General features: G+C 37.0%; 1 protein-coding gene across 2 annotated transcripts in view; it reads right to left on the bottom strand.

The window, feature by feature from the left end:
• Window positions 1-27,984, bottom strand: part of LOC140162910 (exocyst complex component 3-like) — a 75,334-nt gene that overhangs the window by 24,613 nt on the left and 22,737 nt on the right. Inside the window, exons 9-18 of one of the 2 annotated variants that reach the window (XM_072186220.1) lie at window positions 25,753-25,866; window positions 24,946-25,051; window positions 19,531-19,614; window positions 17,493-17,566; window positions 15,944-16,039; window positions 13,023-13,089; window positions 9,355-9,447; window positions 8,014-8,107; window positions 4,211-4,273; window positions 75-145 (exon numbers count right to left, since the gene is read on the bottom strand). In XM_072186220.1, coding sequence (XP_072042321.1) covers window positions 75-145; window positions 4,211-4,273; window positions 8,014-8,107; window positions 9,355-9,447; window positions 13,023-13,089; window positions 15,944-16,039; window positions 17,493-17,566; window positions 19,531-19,614; window positions 24,946-25,051; window positions 25,753-25,866 — 862 coding nt within the window. The remainder of the gene's footprint in view (window positions 1-74; window positions 146-4,210; window positions 4,274-8,013; window positions 8,108-9,354; window positions 9,448-13,022; window positions 13,090-15,943; window positions 16,040-17,492; window positions 17,567-19,530; window positions 19,615-24,945; window positions 25,052-25,752; window positions 25,867-27,984) is intronic. The other variant, XM_072186221.1, reaches the window with a different exon arrangement.

The raw sequence follows: 27,984 nt of genomic DNA, 5'->3' as shown, positions 1-27,984 counted from the left end.
CATCTCACCTTAAGCTGACATTTTTCTGGTTTAGTGACAGGTGGTTAAATACAGCAAATATTTAATTTTCTTACCATGTATTGGAAATAAAACTTTGGTTCACTTCTGTCCTGAAGATGTTTGAACTTGTAGTCTCTAATGATACCTTAAATGTCAAATGAAAAGAACAAAATAAAACTTCACAAGTTAGTAATTTAATAGCAAGGACACTACTTCCTTTCTTTCTTACAGTGCCCCTGATTGGACAATATTGCCTTTCTTCTTCTTACAGTGTCCCTGATTGGACACTACTGCCTTTCTTCTTTCTTACAGTGCCCCTGATTGGTTAGAGCCATCTTATAATATGAAATGAACATGTTTAAAGGAAGTGGAAAAAACAGTCCATAACTGGCATATCGTCCAGTTTCTTTTCTTACATGGATTAAATCGTATACCTAAACCAGCAAAAGGCATGCGACGTCCGGTTTTTCTGCTGTCATTAGTTGGTTTCATATGAAATTGGTTAATTTCTTTTAAACCTGATATTTTGGCATATTTGTAATGTTTACACATATCCCAACTTACTAGTTACTACTTGATGGAATCAGCCAAATTTGATGTGTTTGTCAGGTGAACAGAGTAATTTTGACATAATATCATATTCAAAGATTAAGTCCCCCATAGAACTCCACATTAAGGTGGCACACAGGATCACTCAAAGTGGGAAATTTTAGACATTGTTTTGTATTGTATCTTTAAAAGTAATGATGATAAGTACATAAAAGTATACATTTTCAGAAAGGAAATGATGCAAGGAATCCAACTAGCACGGCAGATTTCTGCAAAAATGAGCACTTTTGAGAAAAAGCGTAAAGCGCGGTCCGCCATATAACAACTTACCTAAATATCAAAATTGACAAAAATGGCATATCTGTGTTCTAAAGACACAAATCTAGAAAGTGTTTTCTCAAATTTTTGAATTTTCTCTTTGTTTTGAAAATATACCTTAAATTATCTCAAATTTTGGTCAAAATTGAAAAAAAAAAATTTTGATCTTTTTTGACCCATATTTTCAAAACAAAGAAAAAAGTCAAAAATTTAAGAAAACACTTTCTAGATGCGTGTCTTTAGAACACAAATATGCAATTTTCATCCATTTTGATATTTAAAATATTTAAAATTTCCGACTTTGAGTGATCCTGTGTGATCCCTTAAACAGCCAACTTAGCCAGTGGGACTTTTTTCACTTTACATTCTTATTTTGTATTTGGCATAAAATGGACAATCCTGACAGTTATACTAATATTATTTAGAAATTAGCATTTTGAGTTAAGAATAACAAAATAAAAATTTGAAAGAAATCGTACATAATACAGGTTTCCAGTCTACTTACTATGTTAGTATGTTTTGGTGGGTAAAAATGAAATGCCAATCAATGGATTGACCAATCAATCAATCAATCAACCATAATTTATAGAGTATTAAAATTGTATGAACATGCTTTGTGATGTAGAGTTAAAAAAATGATAATGAAACAAAAATAAAAGTGAAATGTTTCACCTGAAATATGAGCATTTTACAATACTGTGAAGGGCATGCAGATGAGAAAGAGCAATGGATTTATTAAAAAGTTTGAACGTCATGCATGAAAAATATGGTATGGTTTCAGAATACATAAGTTTACCATTCCTACTTGGTGCTTATGCCTGTCTAAGTGGATTCAAGTATACTAAAGAAAAATTAGTTGGAATTGACTGAGTGCCAGTATTTTGCCGATAGCCATATATTCATCTTAATTACTTACACAGAAAATATAACTTAATTTCAATTCTATATATACAAGGGTTATTTCTCCCCAAGTCATTAATCTTACAGGTGTGGGTGAAACCTGGCCGCGACATAATGTGAAATTTCTATAGAATTATGATCCAGTTCTTTATCCCTGTTCTATGGTGTAATACAGTGGAACAGCGTACCGTCTGGGCAATACATTGAAATTTGTGTAGTTCCATCGGTATGGTAATTAATCCTGTAATATCACTACTTTCACTACTTCTGTGGTGAATGAATAGCCCATGGTATGATTAGAGGAACATCTTCCTACCACTGTGACGTCTAAGTCCTATCTATTACCGTATTCGTCCGAGTATAGTCCCACGTTCGAGTATAGTCCCACCCCCCATTTTTCGAAAAATTCCAGAAATTGTAAAAAAAAAAAAAAAAAAAAAAAATTTTTTTTAAGTTTTTTTTTTCGGTTTTTGATATTTTGTATTCATGTCATACTCTATTAAGGATATCAAAATGCATTCAAATTCAATGCATTTTGATATCATAAATAGAGTATGACATGAATACAAATTACCAATTTTCATCTTAAAAATACAAAACATCTTGAATTTTTTTTTTTTTTATTATTTTTTTTTTGAAATTGAGTATAATCCCACCCCCCATTGTGAAAAATGTTCACCTAAAAAACGGGTAGGACTATACTCGGACCAATACGGTAATTAAATACTTTTGTAATAAGAAAATGAAAAGTACCGCAGAGATCTTATCTATATAATTATCTAAAACAGAGTTAAGTGAAATATCAAAACCACCAAAGTTCATCATGCTGTTGCATGTGGAGACGATCACCATACTACATGTCAACTGCTAAAGTTAAACAACTATTTCAAGTTCTGTGAGTAGGATTTCATCGTTCCCTAGAAGTTCTTTTCAGAGGGCTGTGTTGTTAGAACTGTAGCAAGTACATTTATTAAGCTCAGCTCTCTGAAAAGGACTTCTCTCATGGAAGTTAAATCCTACTTGAGTTTACCGACCTACAGTAACGAGTAATTTCAAATCATTCCAAGTTCTGATGTACAAACCCATGCTTCATAATGCAAGTGTCACATTTGATCCCATGCAGTGACAATTAAGCTACATGTTGAAGTATGCTTAGGCCAAGAAAACAACTGTTATATTGGCATAACCAGTCCTATACTAATTATTTGGGAGGGAAAGCATATTTTAGGATCAGGGAAAAGCACCCAAATTTTCCATTTTGGGTACATTTTGAAAAGTACCCCAAATCACACAATTTGAGTGCGCGCAAATATGTAATAATATTTTGCAGTAAACCTTTGACAAGGACGCTAACATTCATAAATTTCCACTCGGCAACAGCAGATTGCCTCAGCAGCCAATTAGAGACAAGTGCGTTAAAACGCAGTAAATATGTGATGTACGCTTAAAATATGCACTCTTCAAAGGTTTACCTAAAAATATTATACCTACCCTATTGTTTTTCAACTTGTTACACCAATATAACAATACATTTTTTAGGCCTTGTTGTGTGATGTGATATGAGATGACAGCTCGCATGCTACAGCTACATTCAATGTTAATACACATACCATGCATGTTGGTAGTAGTAAATTTTCTGAACTCCCAATTTTCATGGGTAAAATCCAAAGCATATTCTGTAAAAGGTTTAATGTCATTCCATAGGTTAGTAAAATGTCAAAGGTTAACAGCAGGTCAAAGGTTATAGGTTCAAGTGAGTCACCATGTGCATATTTTTTGTGGGGGGCTTTGGGGTGCAGAGCCCCGGGAAAAAGCAGAGGCGGCCAAAACTATAAGGGCGGCGGAAGGAGAGGCAAAACGAAGGGGTGGCGGAAGAAGAAGGGGGGGCAAAAAAGTAGTAAAGAAAAAAGGCGAAAAATTTGAAAAAGTAGAAATAATTTTGAAAAAAATTGTACTATACATCAAAATGTGTTACTATTAGGGCGCTAGCGCCTATAATCCTTCACTTTTTCAAACCACCGGGAAAAAAATTGGGTCAATCTTTTCGGGCTGTTGAGGAAGGGGCGGCAAAATTGCCCCCGGGGTAGGAGCGGCCATGGTACGCCACATGGTCACAGGTTAAAGGTCAATGACTTCTGTCCATCTGTTAGCAAATTAGTAACATGGTTAATGAGCTAATCCACTTGAAATCCCATACACCCTCAATAGAAGACATGAACATAATCTCCCACATAGGGGGTAAAGTCTTCAAATGGAAGTCACCCAATTTGAAATTCACACTCCCTATGTGGAAGAGTAAGGTCATGTCTACCATATATAGGTGTATGTATTTTCAACTCAAATAACCCAAAGTTAGCACAGTCCAGCAATATTGGTTAGTTCAAATCACCATGAAGGATGCCACCAATTGTTAACCTCATAGGTCATAGGTTAAAGGTCATACCTATCTCGGTTGCAGATAGAGATCTGAACTCCATATGTTCAAACTTGAATTCAACACAAACACCTGGAAGCATAAGTGTAATGTACATGCACGCAAAGAAACAAAAACATAACATAACCAAAACAAAATCAATTAAATCAAATGATAAGAGTTGGCCCTCATCTACATCCCCCTAAACTTTCATGCCTGTTTCCATGTTTCATTGGTTTTTGTACATACCTCGAGTATTTCCCAATTTTGGGAGGGCACATTACACACTTACATTATGACGTCATAACGTAGCGACATTACATGGGAATGTTGGCATTCATTTTGTTATCACTTGCATAGATAGAGGAGATACATTGGTATCAAATATGTGACCATCCACCACAAAGTGGTAGTAAAGTCGACTCTAGGTCATTTTCTTTTTATTGCAGATTTTGAAAGAATTCACTTTCAGCTTTAAAATGACACCTCAACCAGCTTCATCGGACATCTGGAAGTGAAGTTATGGTTCATCAAAGGTCAAATTCCTAATATATTTTACATAGAAATCCATTACTGTTTTGATAGTATCTCAAAATGGAAAATGCAGACTTTACGACCAGTTTGTGGTGGATGGGCACATATAACAGCATATATGTAGGGTGTTTAGTATATACAATACAGAGGCAGTTGCAACCCCCCCACCTTCAGAAGACATGTTACAAGAAATGGCTTCGGTACGTAGATGAGGGTTAATAAAAAACAAACTTAACTGCACTTAATTAAGCAAAATTAAATCATGAGAGCTGGTGCATAATTCAGCATTGGTGATTTTTAACAAAACAGTACTATATTGTTTCTAATAAACGCTCCGGGTGCGACATTTTTTCAAAGGGGGCTATTTATTAGATCTATTAATTTTCTATGAAAAGTGCTTAAAAATCGAGCTGAAATCACGAAATATAACTGCATTTCATCAGACACTTCTTTGTTGGAAAAATTATGGGGCGTTTATTAGAGTGGGAGCGTTTATTAGGAACAATTTGGTATTTTGAATATTATGATTGTGCAATCATAGTCCCTTTGAAATTGTCTGAACCTAGAAATGCTCTTTCCTAAACGTCATAGAAAAGAACATTTCTAGGTTGACCATCAGGCAGCTTGCATTGTTTGATCATCAAGGACCTTGCCACAAAATAAAGACTTGCATTGTCATCCACATGTCCCTTAACCCCATGAGAACTACCTGCCGATTGGCCAAAAAGAAGTTTTCATTATCAATTGGCCCAATCAACAACATTGTTAGAATAATTTCACCACACAAATAAAATGGGGTGAATTATTTGCAAAGCTCCATTCTGATTGGTGATTACAGTGAAAATATCATGTAATTGACCAATCAGAGGCAATGTTAGATCGGCAGGTAGTGCTCAGGGCGTTAATGGCTACCAGTTGAAATCCATACATGGAATGCATGACATTAATCAGGGAGTGTAAATTTCAAAATAGGGTTACCTGAATGGGTGATTCCATTCGAAATCAAAACCCAGCAACATTTATGTAAGTCATTCAAAGCATCGCCAAGGCAAACATATTGTAGCTATTGACACAATTGCTGTATTAATTCTCGACTGCAGACGACATGTTTCAAAATTGTTTTAAAAATTCAAAAATTTCAGAAATGTAAATATTCATGACCATTTTTGGAATCAGCATGAAAAATACATTAAAATGAGTACAAACAAGCCTGGTATTGGTTCAGTAGTTCTTAAGATAGCTCTTGATATTTTGAAGTGCATGGTTAGCACGTAGAGCATTAAAATGGGCATAAAATAACTGTGCTTCTTTACTCTTTCTGATGAATCAATACACAGTGGGGTTGTATTGTTTTTCTTTTGTGATGTGTTTGTCGTAACATTGCAGGGGATTGTGGGTCTAGAAATAAGTGAAGGTACTTTATGATGCATTCAAGGTCTTTATAGAATTGAATTCCAGTTGAAATCCACTCACCCCCTATGGAAGACACTACCTTAATCTCCCACAGGGTGTGTAGATTTCAAATAAAGTCACCCATTCAGGTAACCCCACTTGAAATTCACATTCCCTGTGTGGGAGATTAAGGTTGTCTTCCATAGGGGTGTATGGATTTCAACTGGAATAGCTCAAATTATATTAGCGCCATTAAGGGCTGGGGTATGAACGTTTGGACAGTATTTATTTTGGGACATTAGAGCACATCAGACATATCGAATTGCATTCTGAATACGAAGAATGTCATTCTGATATCAAATATTTTTGATTTTTTGAAATTCGCAATTTAATACACATTTTATGGCAAATCATTAAAAATTGATATTTTTGATATTTAACAGTACTTGAAGTAAACTTTATAAATCTGATTATTTATACTTAAAGTGTGTGTAGGTGGGATAAAAAGCCGACGATCAATTGAAAATTTTGACCTTTCGTATTGAAGATATGGATTTTTTTCCCCAAAACACCAAACAAAAATAAGGTCTTTTGGGAAAAAAATCCATATTTTCAAAATGAAAGGTCAAAATTTTCAATTGACCGTCGGCTTTTCCTCCTGCTACATACACTTTAAGAATATGTCATTAGATTTATATAATTTACTTGAGGACTGCTATATATCAAAAATTTGAAAAATATCAAATTTTTATAATTTGTCATAAAATTTGTATTATATTGTGATTTTCAAAAATGAAAATTATTTGATATCAGAAAGACATGCTTCGTATTCAGAATGCAATTCGATAGTTCTGAGGTGCCCTCATGTCCCACAAAAAATACTGTCGAAACGCAATAAACGCTCATTTTAGATCCCTTAACATCAGGGGCGGATCCAGGAATTTTTGATAGAGGGGGCGCCTTTTGGTCGACGATGAAAAAATGGTGTTAAGGGGGTTACCCCCTCGAAAACTCAACGGTTTTGCCCCATTGTTTGCTGTTCGTGGCCGAATTTGTTCATTTTTTTAAATTTCTTTCATTTTTTGTATTTCTAAGTTAGGCGGCGCCTTTGCTAGTCAAAAAAATAGAGGCGCGCCGGCTCGCCCCCTAAATCCGCCACTGAACATAATATATTTATATTGTGCTTACCTGTGTCATGCACAAACATGCACATGCTGGACGTATGTGTCACAATCTGACCCATTCAGACCAAAGTCAGAAATTTAGAAAATTGAGTTATTTACTATTACTTACTTGCTCAGTACCTACTCTCTATTCCAGAAAAATACAGCACTAATTTTATTGGATTGAGAATCGGGACTTGACCGCCATCTTGATACAGGCATGGAGCAAAAATTGGGGGTATTCAGTTTTCCTCGGAATGCACTCGAGGCATTCGTTGTCATGCAAGCGCGACATGGATGAAGGGTGCATTTGAGAGATGCACTTGATCGACCTGCACTTGAGTACCAAGGCGCTTTAGATGAGGCGCTTAGAATTGTTTTCGTTCGTCTCCCGCACCGTCGGCAAGGACCCGAATACCCCCAATTTTATCCCCATAGCTGACGGTGCAGTTGTACGTGGCGGTATAGGGAGTCCCAGTTCTTCTTCTCTAATTCTGTGGATTGCCTACATTTTTTGCCTACATCTCAATTTCATTATTGCTGGCTTTGGTCTGATTGGATCGGATCATGTAAATTATCATGTTTATAACAAAGGCTACTTTTCACATAACTGTATCAAACATAAATCCTAGGTCTTTCTATGTGAAATTGCAAAACAAACCAACATCATACCAACACATTCAAAATTAAGACAGCAACAAAATAAAAATAAAGTGTTTCATGGTCAGAGCACACTTGACTTACTTCTGTAAGTTTCAACAAATGCTTGAAGTTCCTCCACACAGAGGAGCACCACTTTAGTTGTCAAGTCTTTGCTGATCTGATTGGATACTTGAAGCTGTAAAATTAACACAGAAATATATCACAAATAATAATACAATAATTATGACAGGTGCAGCTTCCTTTTTTTCCTCTTCTTATTTCATATCTTCATTATCTTTCCTTCCCCTAAGCAGCATACACTACATCAGTACAAGTGCTTTGCATGCTGTTTGCTCTTCCACCACACTGCAGCTACTTGTACCAGTGTGCCTGCTTAGGCAATAGAAACAAATTAGTTCGATCTTTCGATCGAACATCGATGCTTATTATTTATGAAATCAATTAATTTACTATTATTAATTGTGATAAAACAGTAATGTGTGCCTGTAGTGATATTATCCAATATAAATTAAGCGTTTATTCTGATTAATCGAAGCAGCATCGACAGTCGATCCAAAGACCGAATAATTTTGTTTCTGGCGCCTTACTTGCAATGATGCACTGATCTAGGCCGGGGGGGGGGGGCACAAACTTGTTAACATGATGACAAAAATATGATATCACCTATCAAGCAAGCACCCCTCATAATACAGCATGCATTTTGTTCAATAATCCATTCCTCATCTGGTTCTGTGCCATGAGGTTGGCAAACCAAAAGTAAAGACAGACACACATACTCACCCCGGTATACTTGTGCGTCTGTGAGACTTGCGTGACTTTTCTTGTGTCTTTTTGACACAACGGACACATGATGGACATCTTTTTTTCATCTTGTGTGTCTTTTTTTTGTTTTTGCTTGTGTACCTTTTTCAATACCTTTAAAAATGACCTCTATACTCCCTCTATACCTTCCTGAAAGACCTTGCTTGCACACACAAGAAAAAAATGACACACAAGCATTTTTTGTACGCAAAAAAAGACACACAAGTATAGCCTCGTCACAGACAGACAGACACCCATACTCACGCACCCCTACTTGTGTGTCTGTGAGACTGGGGTGACTTTTCTTGTGTGTCTTTTTGACCCGACGGACACGTGACGGACACCTGACAGACTTGTGTGTCTTTTTTTCCATCTTGTATGTCTTTTTTGCTGTTCAGACTGGTTGTTGCTTGTGTGCCTTTTTCAATACCTTCAAAAATGAGCTCTACACCCCCTCTATACTACCCCTGCAAGATCTTGCTTCTGTGCCTAGACACACACACAAAAATCGACACACAAGCTAGTTTTGTACTCAAAAAAAGACACACAAGTATAGCCTCGTCACAGACAGACAGACAGACAGACACACACACAAATACCAGACAGAAGAAACAAACTTACATTTTGTTCAATCATCTGGAATATGATAACAGGCAGCTGAGTTCTGAAGAATCCCTCGCCATCAGATTCAGGTTCCGTGTCCCGATGCCAGTCCTGTACAATAATAGTGTGAGAACAATTGAATGTGATAATGTCATAGAATTGGGCTATTCCATTTGAAATCCATACACCCTTAGGCTAATGAAAGTCGATTCCTTGTTTCCCGTTACCCTACTCCGCTCAAATCCAACTGCTGGCCAAATATTTCATTATTTTGAATAAAACATTGATTTCTAACAAACTTTAGCATACCAATAAATAATTGTGGTTTTAAATATATCATAAATCTCTTTCTGTTGATTTTCAGGGATTTTCTTTGCAGGAGCATGGTATATGGTTTATAATGAATTAATAATGAATACCTACTCACTTCTCTGTCCCGCACTTTTTGATCTGCTCTGATCTAATAACCGTAAAAAATATTGTGAAACTTTTGATAAATATAGTTGTACAATCACCTTCATGTGGTTGTAAACTACATCTGTAAACTACAAACTGTGATTTAGCACATGTATACATGGGTAGTTATTGGTTTACACCTGTAACAGATGCAAAAATGAAATGGTATAAAATAATGAATAATGAAAAATGAAATGGTCACCTACACAGTCATGAAAAATTGTGTAACGGGAAACAAGGAATTGACTTTCATTGGCCTTATGGAAGACACAACTTCAATCTTCCACACAGTGGAATTTCAGATTGTGAATGGGCAATTCTAATTGAAATCTACACCCTTGCGGCGAGATTAAGGTCATGTCTTTAATAGTGGGGGGGGGGTATGGATTAATGACAAAGCAAAAAGGTACTAAGTTACATTCACAATCATTGTGATGCTCATTGCCAGGAAATGTTGGTGGTTCAATGATTTTACCCCGGACTTTGAGCACTTATACATACAGATGTATTGCAGGTACTTGTCTAAATCCTGACAACTGCCAAGAAAGACAAACAGAGAAAAAGAGGTAGAGCAAGATGGACACATGAGACAATTTATAGAGTTTTCTTATGAGATTTCTTCTCGTATAATTGGCCCCTTCCCGCCGTTGATGGCGTTTTGGCCCAAATTAGTGAAGCAAACACTGAAAGCAAGGATTGTGTAGCCAGTGGCTCGGCTAACTCCAAGCGGAAAACTGAAAGCGAGGACAATTGTGTATAGTCTATATATCTACCTCGAGTCACCGGCACTAGCGTTGAAGTTCAGCATGTTCTGCGTTAGCTTAACGTTACTTGGTGTACATACTTTTACGCGTGCGATCAACGTGCCGCATATGTACACGCAAGAAACCATGCTAAGGCAACACAGCACACGATGAACTTCAAAGCTAGTGCCGGTGACTCAAGGTAGATATAGACTATAGCCCACGCCATCAACAGCATGAAGGGCCAATTATAAGAAAACTCTCTACATACATCTATATGAGACAGGCTGTATATTGTCGATTTGTCTTCACTGAGATGGTAGCATCTGCATGTATATAATTGAATACCTGAGTGGAAGAAGGGCCCAACTCCATCAGAACTGTTTTTGAGATATTAAGAAAAAACTTAATATTTGGAAAAGTTTTATAGGCAGAATGTTTTCATCTTCAGGGGACCTTTAATACATGAACATACAATATTACATACATTCGAAATTATATATGATGTTTCCATGGCAACGATACAGGTCTTAATACGATCTGGAGTTGGGCCCTTCTTCCACTAATATACTGCAAGTGCCAGTTCCGTAAGCAGATGTGTTATAAATAGCTACAGAAATTTGGTAATTAGCCATTAATTGCACAATTAGAAGCATGTAATATGTTAGCAAGAAAGTTTATTGTAGTGAAAAGCAGATTTCATAGATGAACAAAATTCCTCTTTATCCCAATATTTGTGGAAGAAGGGCCCAACTCCATGGAGTTCGGCCTTTCTTCCATGAAAACCATGATTAAGTGTATGTGGAAGACTATTTAGAGAGTGGATTGTGGCTCATCTTTCACACACAAGGAAGAACAGTCTGCTGGCTATAAAATGCTGGGTCTAACTCATTTTTGTAAAAAATTGGAGTTGGGCCCTTCTTCCACTCAGGTATTCAATTATGTTCCCATGTGTGATACAAGCACGATCAAAGCGAGGGTATCTGTAAGGTCAGAGGCTCCGGAAGATTTTGAATATTGGGGGCCCAAAATGTGTGGCCTTCTCCGGTAGCTGGCTGAAGGGGTGGGTGCGGGAGGGGGTATCCCTCCCCGCGCGAAGCGCGGAAGCTTTTGACATGCATACATTTTTACATGAATTGTACCTTACATTTTGTATTATACCCTAAAATAATGAATTTTACCTTAAAATTATGAATCTGACCCTAAAATTATGAATTTTACCTGAAAATTTATGAATTTGACCCTAAAATTATGAATTTTACCCGAAAATTTATGAATTTTACCCTAAAATTATGAATTTTACCCTAAAATTATGAATTTTACCTCAGATTATTGGGGGGCTCTAGGGTACTTGGGCCCCCCACCAAAATTATTGAGGGGGCCGGCCCCCCAGGCCCCGGCGGTTCCGGAGCCACTGAAGGTGCAGTCGCTTTGTGCCACATCGGGTGCTACAGATCTTGAGGAAGCCAACTGGACTATAAGGCTAATGAAATGAAATGATTAGTTTCCCCGTCACATTTGTTTCTGTGAAATATGAGGTCATGATTTCATTATTCATTATTTTGGAAAATTTCATTATTGTCAAAACTTTCATTTACATGGTTATTACCTATATTGTTGATGAAAGACCATCTCAAAACAGGTATTAAAAACAGATTGAGAAAAGATTTGAATTTGTTTTTATTAAAATGAAAAGAAATTTGCAATTTTTGTAATCACCATAATCACTAGAAACATGATGAGGTAATTCTTAAATTTCCATTAATTACTACATCCTCTACCCCTACAACAAAGAAAGATCAGCAGGGGATGTTAGACATTTTGAGAGTTTCAATTTTGATTATTTCTATCTCAATTTTCAGATAATTGAATTTTTTTATGAAAATAATGAAAGTTTTGGTCAAATTGAAAAGGTGATGCGGGCGGGTGACAGGAAACTAATAATTTCATTACATAGGACTAATACAGTAAGCAAAAGAATTAAGGTAGCAGTTGTGTTCACCCCTGTATATTCTAAATAAAGACGAATGTGTCAAAATTAAAACAAGCAGCCGATGCCTCTACTTTTTAGCTCTGATTTAAGACCTTATTTGTTGAAATTGGTTGAGAATTAAAAAACAGTAGTCAAAACCTGATGAAGATATGAAATAAAAAGTTGCACATGTGTGTTCTAATCAATGAAAGTCGATGCTAGTTTTTTCGTGCTAATCAATGAAAGCACAGCGCTAGTTATCTTGTTCGCGTACGTTTTTTTGTACAAATCAATAGGGCATGTAATGTGGCAAACTGCAACTTTTATATTTGCATCTTCCTTGGGTTTTTGGATTGTTGTGTCTTTATTTCTTGGACAATGTCAACGAATGAGGTCTTAAATTCGAGCTGAAAGATGCAGCTATTGGCTGTTGGTTCCAATTATGACATGTTTGCCTTTGTTTAGGATATATAGGGGGTGACCGCAACTGGTACCTTAAATTTTTTTTTACACACCTTGACATCTGTATCCAATGCATTACTCATCCATGTCTGTATATTGGTGGTCAGGGTTCTCATGTATCTGTTATTGAATAAAATAATAATAAAAAAAACATCCAAATTTAAATTTATGGTGAAATTAAGAATTTCACGGTTCTTGGGATGCATGGTTCTCGACAGGAAACGTTGGCCCCAATGTCTCAAACCTTCACATGCATCATTTTATCATTTTAACTGGGCGATTTCAATTGGAGCTGACTGAAAAATCCCCCCCCCCAAATAAAATGCAATAAAAATAAGTTTATTTATGAATATGAGCTCTACCAATAGTATATTTTGCAACAAAAACCTAGTGGAATTTGGAGACCGCCAATTAGCCACCCCTCCATCAAGGCACATCACTATGTATGCCTTAATCCTAACGTTAAGTGCCCTAAAACCTAACTTAACTCTTTAATTTTCAGAGTAATCAAAAGAGTCCCCCCCAAACCCTGCCACACTTCTCCCTATTCCAGAAAAATACAGCAGTAATTTTTTGGGATTAAAATAATATTATCTTGTTTTGCCAAATGAAACATAGCTACATATAATAATCCTTTAGTTAGTCCTAACTACATGTAGCAATAAAAGTCAAATTTCAATATTTGGCCAATTTTTGGAAATAAGGGCCAAAAACATGCATTTTTAGGGTGTTTTTCGTATGATGTGACAATCAAGCCCAAAGACTAAGACTATAATTTCAGTTTATGCATTCTAATTTTTGGAAAAGACATGTTTTATTCTTATAACCAACCACTGAATTAAAGTAACACAAAAAAAGTGAAAATTAGGCATATACTCAAGATTTTGAATGCTTGGACTTGGTCCAAATCTGTGATTTTTGTGACTCGATTGTCAGAAAACATGCCGAAAATGCATGTTTGGCTCTTTTTTTAAGAAATTAGTAAAATAGTGAACTTTTTCTTTTATCTCCAGTTAGGACTAAATGAATGATTAGGATTGAGCTATGTTTCATTTGGCAGACATTGATAATATTTTTTAATCCCAAAAAATTAGTGCTATATTTTTCTGGAATGGGAGTAGTACTATCATCATACCAGAAAAAAAAAAAAAAAGCGCAGTGATTTATAGTGCGCTACGCTGAGGCACAACGCCTGAGCGTTGTTCCACAAGCCTCAGCACACTTTACAGGTTGTCGCTGACCACTACGGCCCTACATCATTCCATAAACCATTAAACAACAATTCAGGGACTTTGCTGCTTCAAGAGCACACACCTAGACATTCCACAAATAACCATCGCAACCAGGATCAGCTCCCGAGTTTAAATGCAGGTTACAGCGAGACAATTAGCAGTAAGTTCCTTGTCCAGGGAATTTCAAGCTAACTCAATTTTTCTCGAGGCGTAATAGGCACCGCCAGAGTTCGAACCCGCAACCTCTCGCACCATAGTCGAGCGCCAGAAGAAGGTGAAGGTGTGGCATGTAAGGTATGTCTACCACTGCACTAGACTTCTCCGTAGTCCACTTGCCCATTGTGCATACTCTTAAAACTCTGATTTAATTAATTTGTGCACGTACAATTGATAGATTTTCACATCTGATCTTTTTAGTCACCGTACTCCCTCTGTTTGTTAGCTTCCCAAGTGGACTACTTACTTTCGATTGCGGTTAACATGTTTAACACGGTTGTCTATGGATGAGATTGTCAGATTTCTGGCCTACTAAAATTGGCCATGATGTAATGCATCTTTAAATGGATCTGGCTTGTGATTGGTCGCCCAGATCTCGTTATGTTTTAAATCCTCCGGGCATGTACCATTACCATTGATAACTACATTGTACACAACTATGCGGCGCTTTGTGTACTAGGTGCATGAGCGCGTCTTGTACGTACATGCGGTTAAATTGGATTGATAAACAAGTATGATTGACAGTGTGTGTTAGGGACTACGTCCCCAGTCAAAGTCCTGTTAAAAATTCAATGTACATAGTCGATTTTTAACTCAGGCTTTCGTGATTATTGAACTGGTAGATTCTAAAATCAGAACTGTTCAGTATTGAAGTGCCATTATGTTGCATTCAATACGCCCATTCAATGTTGCATTCAATAAGCCTATACTTTACTGTTACTGTCACTAATATAATTATATAAACTTTTTCATAACCAGTATTACTAGTATTTTGATGTAATAAAATAATATCAGTATAATTTCGAGTTCAACTGAATGCATTCATAATGATTACTACAGGGTGTCCCAGAATGATCTATACCGGAAAAGATGGAATTTTTTAGGTATGAAGGGCATGTTTATTGGTCATATTGTTTTGTATTTTAAGTTTTACATATATTTAGCTTTCTCAGATTTTTTAGATTTTAAAGATTGGACGTGTTTAGTAGAAGTTATAGAAGATTGCGTAAAAATGGTGAATTCTAAGTTTTGACAATTTAATGCAACCTATTTTGAAATTCTGTAAAATTACTAACCGTTCAGCACAAAGTTATTTGGAAAAAGTTATGCAGGTATTTTAGTTGTGCCCCGTTCATATTTCCACTAAATAGCCGATATCCATCTATATATTATTGATTACGTGACGACTCCGTTAAAGAATGAAAGTTGTTTGATTGACATTAAATGTACATAAAAAGATCCATGAGTTGATCAAGTGTGTTGTGCCATTTTTCAAGAGTATGCGAGTCGTTTGCGCTGAAAATGAAAAGCATGTTTTTCATCGATTTTACATTATTCCATGCCACACCAAAACAAATAAAGGTAGCGTGCTGAAATTAACAGAATAAGTAGGAGACACGTCCAACATTATAATACAGGTATCAAAAATAGATACACTGCCCGTCTTCTATTTTTACTTATTTTTGCAAACACGGTACAAATCATTCTGGGACACCCTGTATGGCATAGTCTACCACTGCACTTACTGTTGTTGTAGGTTGTCCACATCTTGGTTTGGTAATAGTGGTGGGATCTTGCTGACATCTATGGCTAAATTAGGATCACCCAACATAGATGAACCTCTGTAAGAAAAAAAAATCCAGTAAAAATATCTCCTCAGTCAAATGTTTTCTGCTAGATTGTCAGTTAGACACAATAATTTACACTTATGCACAACTTCTAACCTCCAAGCATCCTATTGTTCCAATTTTTAATTCTTGGAAAAAAGTGTATGTGCCAAGTGTTGTGTCAGAATTACGTTCTGGTACGAAATTACAACACATTGTGTATGGAGCAGTGTAATACACATAATCATGCATAACTCACAAATGCAAAATTGGAATCAACTGAAATTTTGGGAATAACCATTTTTCGTGGATATCTACTGAAAAATGTCATAAAAAGAGGATGATAGAATCACATATTTGCCCATTTCAGCTTCAAACTGACAAATTCTAGTGCACATCTTATTTTTTATGTCGAGCATATCTAGGCATTAACAGCTGAAATCTAGGAGATAATGCTGACAAAATTTCAGCCAGACACAAGTGACCTGGTGAAGGGGGTCGCCGTAGATAGCTGATCGGGGTATTTTTACAGGACAGGCAAGTGTAGCCGACAAATGGGTGTTACCCTGATCGGAACCGACTGTAACGAGGTCTTTTACCATGGATCATCTGCCCCGCCATTACTAGAACCGCGGGGAGAGCGGAGAAGAACCACATGGAGAACATCTGTTCTAGAAAAGTTATTCTGGGAGCGAAAAATATGTCTCATTCACACTGCTTCACAGACCTCACACCAAACATTATCCCCAAATATCAGAAAGAAATGCAGTACTAGAATTTGAGAGCCAGTGGCGGTGCTACAGGGGGGATATGCCCCACCCAGTCAGAACTCTTGCCCCCCTGTTTCCCCACACCCAGTAAAAACCCAAAATTACGAAAATTTCTGATTTTTACGGCATTTTTGCGCAAAATTTGTTGCTTTTGCCCCCCCCCCCGAAATTCACTTTTCCCCCCTAATGCCCCCGAAAAAAATCCTGGCGCTGCCACTGTCGCGGTCTCATGAATCTGCAATAGCTGCCTCATAGAAATTTTGATAATTTCTGCATTCTATATTGTACACAATTTACAAATATGCCAGCTGGCAGCAATTGCCGATAGGGCTGGTGTTTAGCGGTCAAGTTAGTTCAATCGATAAGGCGTTCGACTATGGTGCGAGAGGTTGCGGGTTCGAACCCTGGTGGTGCCTAATGCGCTCTCGTGGAAAAATTGAGTTAGCTTGAAATTCCCTGGACAAGGAACTTACTGCTAATTGTCTCGTTGTAACCCGTCTGAAACTCGGGAGCTGATCCTGGTTGCGATGGTTATTTGTGGAATGTCTAGGGTGTGCGCTATTGAAGCAGCAAAGTCCCTGATTTGTTGTTAAATGGTTTATGGAATGATGTGGGGTCGTAGTGGTCAGCGACAACTTGTCAAGTGTGCTGAGGCTTGTGGATCACTGCGCTTTTCTTTTTTTGTTTTTTTTACTTACTCATATTCAGTGAGCCAGGTAAGAAGGTAGATAATCTCATTGTGTTCTAGCTCAGCATTGATTATGTCTTGTAACTGTAAGATAAACACACAATTCATCAATTAATTGGGTCGTTTTTGGCTCAAACTTTACCTACTTCTGTGCCTACATTGGGTTATTAAATTGGAATATAATCTACATTGGGCTATTCCATTTAAAATCCACACTACCCTTGTGGAAGATTATCTTCCACAGGGGGAGTATGTTTTTCAAATGTAATTGGTCAGAGTTGATCATTTTGAAACCCATACTCCCTCTGTATTATGGCTTTGCCTATATCTTCCACAACTGGAGTGAGTATTTCAAATGGAAGTTACCCAATTTTCTGGATCTGGAAGATATACTCTCAACACTTCCTGATTGAAGCCAGACGTCTACACATGTATTCTATTCGAAACTTATACTCCCTCTGTGGAAGACTTAAGCTAAATCTTCCACAGGGGTAGTGTGGATTTTAAATGGAATAGCCCATTTGTTGTTTTTTGCCCCCCTCTGCGCATGCATACCGTCAAGGCTGTATTTGTTTCCACACACCAAGTTGGTATACCTTGCTCTTTTTCTGTCCACATTATTCATCGTGTCATCGATTTATATGGTTTGTCATAAAAGAACACAACATTTTGAAATCTGTTCGTATGAAATACACAACCAAATACGAAATGGTTGTATATCACTAATAGGCCTGGGCAATGCATGAAAATATGATGAGGAACTATATGTGTAGGCCATCTGAAAAAGCTGCTTTAAAATGCCAAATGGTATAACAAAATAGTGCATTTGGGGATTTGATGCTTTGGAAATGGTACAATTTTTCTGAATTTTTGAAATTCTTGTTGAAATATTATCAAAATTCATCCGCACGACATCAGTTTTTTTGTAAATATTTACCCCACTTAATTGTAACTCAACTTCAAGGGTGCATTACCATATTATGGTACTTATGGTGCAGTGCATTAAAAAACAATAAAAGTATCAGGTCAACTTTTTTCTTTTTAACTCTTTGGTCATTTGGGATTTAAATCATCTAGTTTTACTTGGATATGAGCTTGGCTTTTATGTGTTTTAACCCCCCCTAAAAACTATCCTCTGGAGACCTTTAATTTATTAATGTTTTGTATCTTCAGAAGGAAAATTATCTCCATAAGGTTGTTCCTAAATCCATTATTGGCTCCACAGGGCATAAGACCATCAGCCTTTTCGAAGCACGGCGTACACAATATAGGAGGGCAGTATACAAATACAACATGTTTTGAGGGGAAGTATTCAAAACTACTGGTCCCTCGGTGTTGGATGATTTGACTACTTCCCGGCCCAGCGGAGGGAAGTAGTCAAATCATCCAACACCGAGGGACCAGTAGTTTTGAATACTTCCCCGAAATAGAACATGTTGTATTTGTTTTACTATACCTCATAAATATTTTCACTATCACGGTAAAATCGTGAACAAAAAAATCGTGAACAAAAGTCAAAACACACAAGTTAACGTGTGTGCTTACCTGATTTTATTGCGGTATTTATGTTCAATCAATATTTACATTTTGACCTATTGTATTCTAATTTTCTTTTTAGGCTTTCAATAAATAACATTTTGTTTCATAAAACGTCAAATTCGTGTTATTATCCATAAATCGCGGCAAAACAACTGCAGCAGACGCCATTTTCATGATAAAACGCATCTGCAGAATCGCCGTTGTGTAGCACATGCTACGTGTAAAGAACGGTGACGCGCAGGAATCGAGGCACCGTGTGGTAGTAGGGTGCGGAAGTTTTACTATACTTCCCGTGTGCGCGTAAATTCACAGGCGCGGGGAAGTAGTCAAAATACCGTACACGGACGCTGGCGTTGTTAACCAATAAGATGTCAGGAATACCTAATAAATATTTATGAGGTATAGTAATATTCAATATGGGTAAAACCCACCAAATACAAAAGCCTTTACCCATTTCGTGCAGTGCCATCCAATTGTGTCCGCCATACCTCTAAAAGGCTAATACTCACATGTGTAGCTAGACAGTCCTGGTACATGTTGATGAAATACTGGAAGATGTAGTAGTCTGGTGGAAAGCATGGAACACATAAATGCTGAAAAAAAAAAACACATCAAAACCAATCAATGAATTATATGACGAGGGAAGATATCTTACACTTCCCATGATGCATTTCTCCCATTTTAATTCCATGCACTGATCTGCTATCTAGTACAATATGGGTCTATAGTAGGCCTGTTATCGACTGTCGAAAGTATCGATAGTCGGAAAATTCACAGACTTCCGACATGTTGGAACACTCAATGGTAGTATCGATACACAAACGATGTACCGTCTCACAACATCAGAAGCCACTAGCCGCTGATAGCTTAAACATTTGAAATATAAATAGCACAAGACCAAAACAAACTATAATTTTATTACGTATTTCTTGGCCATGGTGGAACACTGAGCAACGCTTGTAGCTTCACGAAAACACGCGAGCGTACATCGCTATCGACAAGCGAATTTGACCTCGATCGTGTGCATGTACATTAAATCTGTGCATGCACGGTTAGATTAAGTTCACTACCTATTTCACAGATACGCATGGATATTTTTTTTTTTTTTTTTTTCTAGTTTCGAGAGCGGGACCGAGACTCAGGCTAGCAAATGTCATGTGCCTCGCGTTGCGCAGCTTCGATAAGCAATGCATTTCATTCACCAGAAAAAGTTGCAGCATGCCGTCAAAAATATAAACAAATAAACAGACGTCGTCTGCTGCCCAAACGATGACGTAACGACCATTTTAAACATACAAAGACATGGTTTAGTAAATAACTAGTGTATTAAAATGTAATAAAACATACTTTGCGTTTGTATCATATTTTTCTGTGTGTTTTCCTTTTTTTGACCAGTATATTTGAACAAATTGAAAAAATGTGGTAACAAGGTCAAGGTCAAACCACTTTGGTTTAATGGGGGTGGAGGTTCAATTCCCCATATTCAGGCAATCAAATGACTCTGACCCCTCAAATGAAACCCCAGACCCCAAACACAAGGAATTTCCTTAATATTTTGTTGTTGTCACATTTTCAATCATCACAATGAGTCAAGTTCACCTTGCCCCATGAAATTTATTAAATTTAAAGACCCCACTGGAACAGACCCCCTACTGCCCCATGCCTTATGAAAAAACCCTATTTAATTCACATTGACTGCCCCTGGTTACGGATGGTGTCATCTTTTATTTACAGTCATTCAGTCAATTAATAAAGGATTTATCTTGGATTAATCAACCCAAAAATGTCAGTCGGCACAAGTGCATCACTGTGCAAGCAAGCAAGCACAGCAAATCATATCCAATGTATGGGATTATTTCTTAACAAAGGAAACGGAGCAGCGAAGCTTTGGACTTCGAAGATAAGAGTGCTATCCAGAACACTATGGAAGCAACCGGGATTAAATCTAGGTCAACCCTCTACAAGATTAGAAAACATGGACCTAAATCTCCAGTGAAAAGAGGACCCAAAAGGAAGCGGATAGTCGACAGCGTAGATGATTTTGATCGAGGTGTTATCAGGCGGCTAATTAGCAATATGTACATAGAGAAGAAGTGGCCAACAATTAACTCAATATATGATGAGGTCAAGATTGCAATCAACTTCCAAGGTAGCAAGTCATCACTAAGAACAATTTTAAAAGACATGGGCTACAAATATAGCAAGAGGCCGGAAAGACTTGTTAAAGAAAGGCCAGACATTGTTGCCAAAAGACACGACTACCTGAGTAAAATGAAACAAATTAGACAGCTTACCAACTGCCCTGTCGTGTATTTAGATCGAAACATTCCTCCACCAGAATCATACAAAGTCCAAATGCTGGGTAATTGCTGGATCAGGAGGATTTCTTATTCCAACCGGAAAGGGAAGCAGGTTAATTATTTTGCACGCTGGGTCAAAAGAAGGATTTGTTGAAGATGCTCTCCTTTCATTTCAATCCAAGACGGGATCTAGTGATTACCACGATGAAATGAATGGCAACGTTTTTCTGGAATGGTTTACCCATCAATTTCTGCCAAATATACCCCAACACACTGTCATCGTCATGGACAATGCACCTTATCATTCAGTTCAGGAGGAACGAATACCGACGATGAACACAAAGAAAGCCAAATGCAAGAGTGGCTAACAGCTCAAAATGTAGATTGGTGTCCAACCATGATCAAGGTGCAGCTTTATGCACTTATTCAGATGCACAAACCAAGGTGTACGAAGATGGTCATTGACGAACTGGCAAGATCCCATGGTCACTATATTCTGCGACTGCCCCTTACCATTGTGAGTTGAATCCTATCGAACTGATTTGGGGGCAAGTCAAAGGTGACGTTGCAACAAAAAACTCAACGTTCAAGATGGTAGACGTTAAAAAGCACCTTGAAAATGCACTAGCAAATGTAACGCCTGAAAATTGGGCTAAAGCCGAGCAGCATGTCATCAAACTTGAAGAAGAAATGTACAATAATGAAGTCAGAATTGACACAACACTACCGGAGGACCAATTGAACAGCTTCAGATTCCAAATTGAAGTCGACGATAGCAGCAGCGAAGAGTCCGACTCGGACTCTGAAGATGATTTATGCCTATGCCAGTGCACCAGAGTTCCCGCTTGGAGTTTGAGTGAAGTGTAAACAGGTAAGTCAGATTATAATTTACAAATTGTCCTTACAATTACATGAAATTCAACATGCATGCACATGATCATCATAGGGTAGTGCGCTTGTACACAATGTTTTTCATGATTTACTTCATTGATTTTGAATAGTGCAAATCCTCGACCTGCTGACCAGTCGACTACGTGTCGCATAAATAATCCTACCTGCAAAAAGCAGTCATTTCTTCTGCACTGCAAGTGCAAGTTGAGCTGCTCACAAATACACAATATGCAATCGATAAAGGTTTATCAAATCAGTTTGTTGTTTACTTTGACTTGCAAGTGTCACTTTCAGCGTAAATACGCGAGTGACACTTGCAAGTCACGCAAGTAAACAACAAACAAAAAATCAACTTCGACGAGGCATGTTTGAACTGCATTCTCATGATTCTTGAGCTAGCTCACTCACTCAGATCCGGTCAACTGCTTCGTTTTCTCGGATTTTACAGCATGTCATAGCACATACACATCGTTATGATAGTAATCCCAATCATCATCGAGTGCTCATAGAAGCAGAAACATATAATATGATCCATGAATTGGTGCAAATATTGTAAATGATCCATTAAATTTACGCCAACATCGCGGTAAAATTATTTACATCTTCCACATGTCTCTGTACTGTACGCCAGCCGTATATCGGCCTGTATTTTAAAGAACGGCGATGTACGTGATGACCTCTGTCAACTAACCAATCACATAACGGCAGGGTTAAGGTCATCAATGATCGAGGTCACTCGCCATACAGTGTATAGACGCTTAGTACGCTACATGGACGCAATAGAAGTGTTCCAGGTTGGCCAAGAAATTCGTAATAAAACAGTAGGAGTAGGAAACTACCATTCATGCTAGAAAGCAACTTTTTGTACGGAAAATTACTAGACCACACCCCCCCGGCATAGAAAGTTTAGCCACTCATGCACTCATCCAGGGTTGTTGACCTTAAGTTCACAGTTCAACTAAAATTATACACCATTATAAGACATACCCCCTCAACCAGGAGCATAGAATTGAATTCACAAATTATGTGACATGCAAAAGATGTCATCATGGTGATGTGAATAATGCCGTAATAAATGGACAAGCACATGTATGTAAATATCATGTCAGTGACATGGGCACCTTCCAACCAATTACAGCTTTGGAATATCATGATATAATGTTCACTATTGTGCAGATCACGTGGGGGTAGAGCAGTAATGCCACACACACAATCTTTGTAGAGCATTTGTTTTGATGAATATTGGGTAAGCTTAATTGGAGGTTGGTGATCAATGGGCAAGTTAAGATATCTCCCACGCTGTCAGGTTGTTGACTGTCGATACATGTTGATTGTCGGAAGTATTATCTTCCGACATTGCGACACACAAAATCTCTATCGATAACAGACCTCAATGAACAGAGCACATCCAGATCTTGTAAAATATGTTTATTTCTTGACTATCGGCCCATGTTTAACCAGTCTATTTTCAAAATGAAAACAAAGGGAACCTGTACAAAATAATTTGGGAGTGTCATTTGATGAAATGAGGTGATATATCATCATCATGTTGCAAAGGATTCTGGGAAGGGTAATATATCTTCTCAGGTTCACATTTTTACTTTAAAGCCATATTGTAACATTTGCTGAGTTGAACGCCCTCAATATTTTTCAAAATTCTGTGTTTTACAAGATTATAATGTACTTTATTAAACTAACATACTAGTCGTTTGAGTGGTTTAGCTAAGTAAACCACTCAGACGTGCCGGACGCTAAATGTACCTCAATGAACAGAGCAAATACAGATCTTGTAAAATATGTTTATTTGTTGACTATCGGTCCATTTTTAACCAGTCTATTTTCAAAATGAAAACAAAGGGAACCTGTACAAACTAATTTGGGAGTGTCATTTGCTGAAATGAGGTGATATATCATCATCATCTTGCAAAGGATTCTGGGAAGGGTAATATATCTTCTCAGGTTAACATTTTTACTTTAAAGCCATATTGTAACATTTGTTGAGGAGAAATTCTGTTTTTTTACATGATTATAATGTACTTTATTAAACTAACATACCCAGCAAAAATCAAGCTTCTAGATACTGTAGTTTTGTCAAAATCCCAGATTTTGAATAAAATGCAGGATGGAAGATTCGTGACAAAGTCTTACTTTTTAAAACTTACTTAGAAATAATTATAAGATTGTTTACTAAGTGTTGTGTGAAAATAAAAGATGTCCATGACTTCATGGCTAAATGAACACAAATTGAAGACAAAAACTGCCCTTTCCAAAAGTCACAAAATAGGTCTATGCTTGTTAACTGCAAGGCGTATTGGGACAAGGAATGGAACTGGCCATCCTACAACTCACTGTGCTGAACTCTGCACCAAGGGGATTTGCATGGCTGAATGATCAAGAATCGATACACATTACAGTAACTGTTCACTTGGTGAGGATTTTAAACTGCACTCAACCACATGGGTTTTTCCATTAGTAACAAGCTATGAATCAACTTTTGTGACAAGCATAGGCTGACTTTTGAAAAGGGCAGTTTTTGCCTTCAATTTAGGCTCATTCAGCCCTGAAGTCATGGAAATCTCTTATTTTACACAGCACTTACATGAAGTAAACAGTCATATAATTAATATAAAGTTAGTTTTATTGGTACAAAATGAAACCTTACAATGTTATGACGAAATGTTGAGAGGGGGACTTATTTCTTGTGCTGTGTTTATGTAAATATAGAGCTGTTACCTTGACTGTGGTAAGGTCACCCACAGCATTCTGTCTGACGAGTTCTAGGTGACGTACAAGCCACATCTTGTCTTCTGTACGGTCTTCCAACTGACTGCCTTCAAATCTGAAATTATACATTTCAATTGGTTGATTAATCAAGCAATTGATCAATCTAGCAAATGATCAATCCATCACTTGAATCAATTTATCAATCTGTTAGAATATTTTGTGATCCATCTGTTAGAATATTTCGTGGTCCTAGCATTCTCTTTTTATGACATTTTTCAGTAGATATCCACAAAAAAGTTTATTCCCAAAATTTCAGTTGATTTTGAGTGTGCGAGTTATGCATGATTACGTGTATAACACTGCTCCATAGGCCGTTGTCGTAATTCAAATTTGGCGATATTTTTGCTAAACGAATTAATCTGCAAGAAATTTTTTGTACATAAACATTATCTATGTAGAGAGGTTTCCAGTGGTATAAAAACTCTTTTTGAGAAAAGTGGGGGGATGAGGCTATGGATCACAAAATGCCCCTTTAATTGATCAATCAATTGATTAATCGATCATTTAATCAATCAATCAATCAATCAATCAATCAATAAATAAATAAATAAATAAATAAATAAATAAATAAATAGGTACTCTTTTTTCCGACACATAGCAAATTTCAAAGCTACATGTATAAAACTCACAAAAGCAGGTGCATGTGAACAGTTTGTGAAATATTTTTCTTTGCTAATGCCAAGTCATCAATTTTGCATCAATTTGATATGGGCTTCAGAGAATTCAATGAGTTTTTAAATATTGTGCAATACCAACCTGACCAGGGCCACTTTCTTCATTTCTGACAGTGCTCTCTTTCTCCATTCCTTAGGTCTCCCAGGAGCATGGAATCCTGCCATCTTTTCCCGGTCTGACATCTTTTTATCAATCCTATCAAACATATTTACAAACAAATATTTATGTTAAATCAGAAGTCGGACAGGTTATTGTTTGCATGCTATGGCACCTGGAAAAAAAGGCAAATAATGCAAATTTGTACACTCATGCGTGCTGCCCTTGGGGGAATGTTGGCGACTGTTGCCAAAATTGTTTTGAAGATTTTGAATTAATTTTCATAATAACTACACCCAGATAAGATTTCTTATGATTCCCACAATGCATTTCTTCCATTTCAATTTGCTGTTCTGATTTGCTATTCTGCGTAACATGGGTTGATACTTGATAGTGACAAAAAGTGAACAGAGCACATCCAGATCTTGCAAAATGTTTATTTCTTGACTATTCGCTGTTGTAGTGCACGTTAGAATAAAACCGTTGCTAGGTCAACTGGATCATGCTTTTTTTTTGTTACGAACCACTGATCGAAATGATCACAACACAAACTTAAGGCTATGGCATATCAAAATTCGGAACAGGTGTATGAACCCGGGCTTGGAGCAGTAACCAATGGTTACTAACGTGCACTACGACAGCGAATTGACCCATGATTAGCCAGTCTATTCTCAAAATGAAATCAAAGGGAACCTAAATGGGAGTGTCATTTGTTGAAATGAGGTGATAGTATTATTGATTGATTTAAACAGTGTTTGATGAGATACTTGTCGCACTGAATTGAGACAGCTATGAATACGACCATCACGCATATTTTACACTGTCATACAATTTGCCGAGTTTACGGCTCATTCGTAGTGTCCACTAACATATCATGTTGCAATTAAGGATTCTGGGAAGGGTAAAATATCTTATAAACCAAACCATATCAGGCCAATTTAGCTGTAATTGTCAATTTCCATCATCTAGATACTTTTCAATAGTTCACCATAGTATGACTAGGCAGAGCAAAAACCCAGGAAATGATGGTTTAACCCAGGTTGCTCCAGGCTAGCCCATGTAAGCCCAGGTTGACCCCAAAATGATTAATATTCAACCCAGGTTAGCCCCAGTCTGACCCATGGTAGCCCCAGGTTAGCCCAGGAAAACCCAGGTTGATCCACATAAACTGTTCTAAGCCCAACCACTCTCTTTGAAGGCTAGCCTGCAGCAGCCTGGGCTAAAACAATCATTTTCTGGGTTTTCAGTCAGCCTTTTAAAATGGGCAGCATTACTACTAGCTGAATCATCGGCCTCTAAAGAACTATTTTGATTGGTTAAAAAGAGTGCTATATCATGTATTGAGCCAATCAGAGATGTGGTACATGTATGAATAGTCAGTAGGACTTAATGAGATTAAGCTTAAAATGCAAAGAGATCTATAACCTCTATTTTGATTGGGCTATACTAATTTTTGAATATATACCTGCTAATGTCTGATGCATGGTCTACTCTAGTTGCTCAGGTAATTTGCTCTCCAGCTCCTTTGGTTTTTCAAATCATGCACTTGACATTGCAAGTAAGGTTTCAACATGGCTCTGCTTCACATGCTTGTTTTCTTAAATCTTACTTTATTATATATTTGACTTCACTCAATTTGTTGTTAATTATTTATATTAATCTTCTTGATATCATTTCATTATAATTATATTATATTCCAAGTGATCTCAGTATATGATTCTTACTGTATGGTTGTTTTTAATTGATCTAAACATTATTGGCTTATGCTGTTTAAAGTCTGTTAAAGTCACTTCATTATTCTTGATAAAATTTGCTAGTATTTGATGCATGATTTACTCCTTGCTCAGGTATCTTGTTCTCCAACCCTCTATTGGTCTTTCATTTTCAATCATGCACTTGATACCTGCAAATAATCTTGCAAATAATCTTCTCCACATTATTGCTTGCATTACCATACAGTCTATACTAGTGTTGTGGTCGACATAGCGTTTGTCGATATTTATGTCGATATAGAGCAAATCTCGACATGTCGATATATATATGCAACATGTCGACAAACGTCAATGGAAAATAAAAATAATCAATGATCACTATAAGACGCTGCAATGAGCTGTATTGCTATTTTTAATAAAAAAATAATGAAGCACACTGAGTTAAAATAAATTGAAAACCTTACTTTGTTGCGTATTTCATAAAATATTCTCACAACTTTCAATT

The sequence above is a fragment of the Amphiura filiformis genome, chromosome 10, assembly GCF_039555335.1.
Source record: "Amphiura filiformis chromosome 10, Afil_fr2py, whole genome shotgun sequence".
NCBI lineage: Eukaryota > Metazoa > Echinodermata > Ophiuroidea > Amphilepidida > Amphiuridae > Amphiura > Amphiura filiformis.
This window is presented reverse-complemented; position numbering and strand designations above follow the sequence as displayed.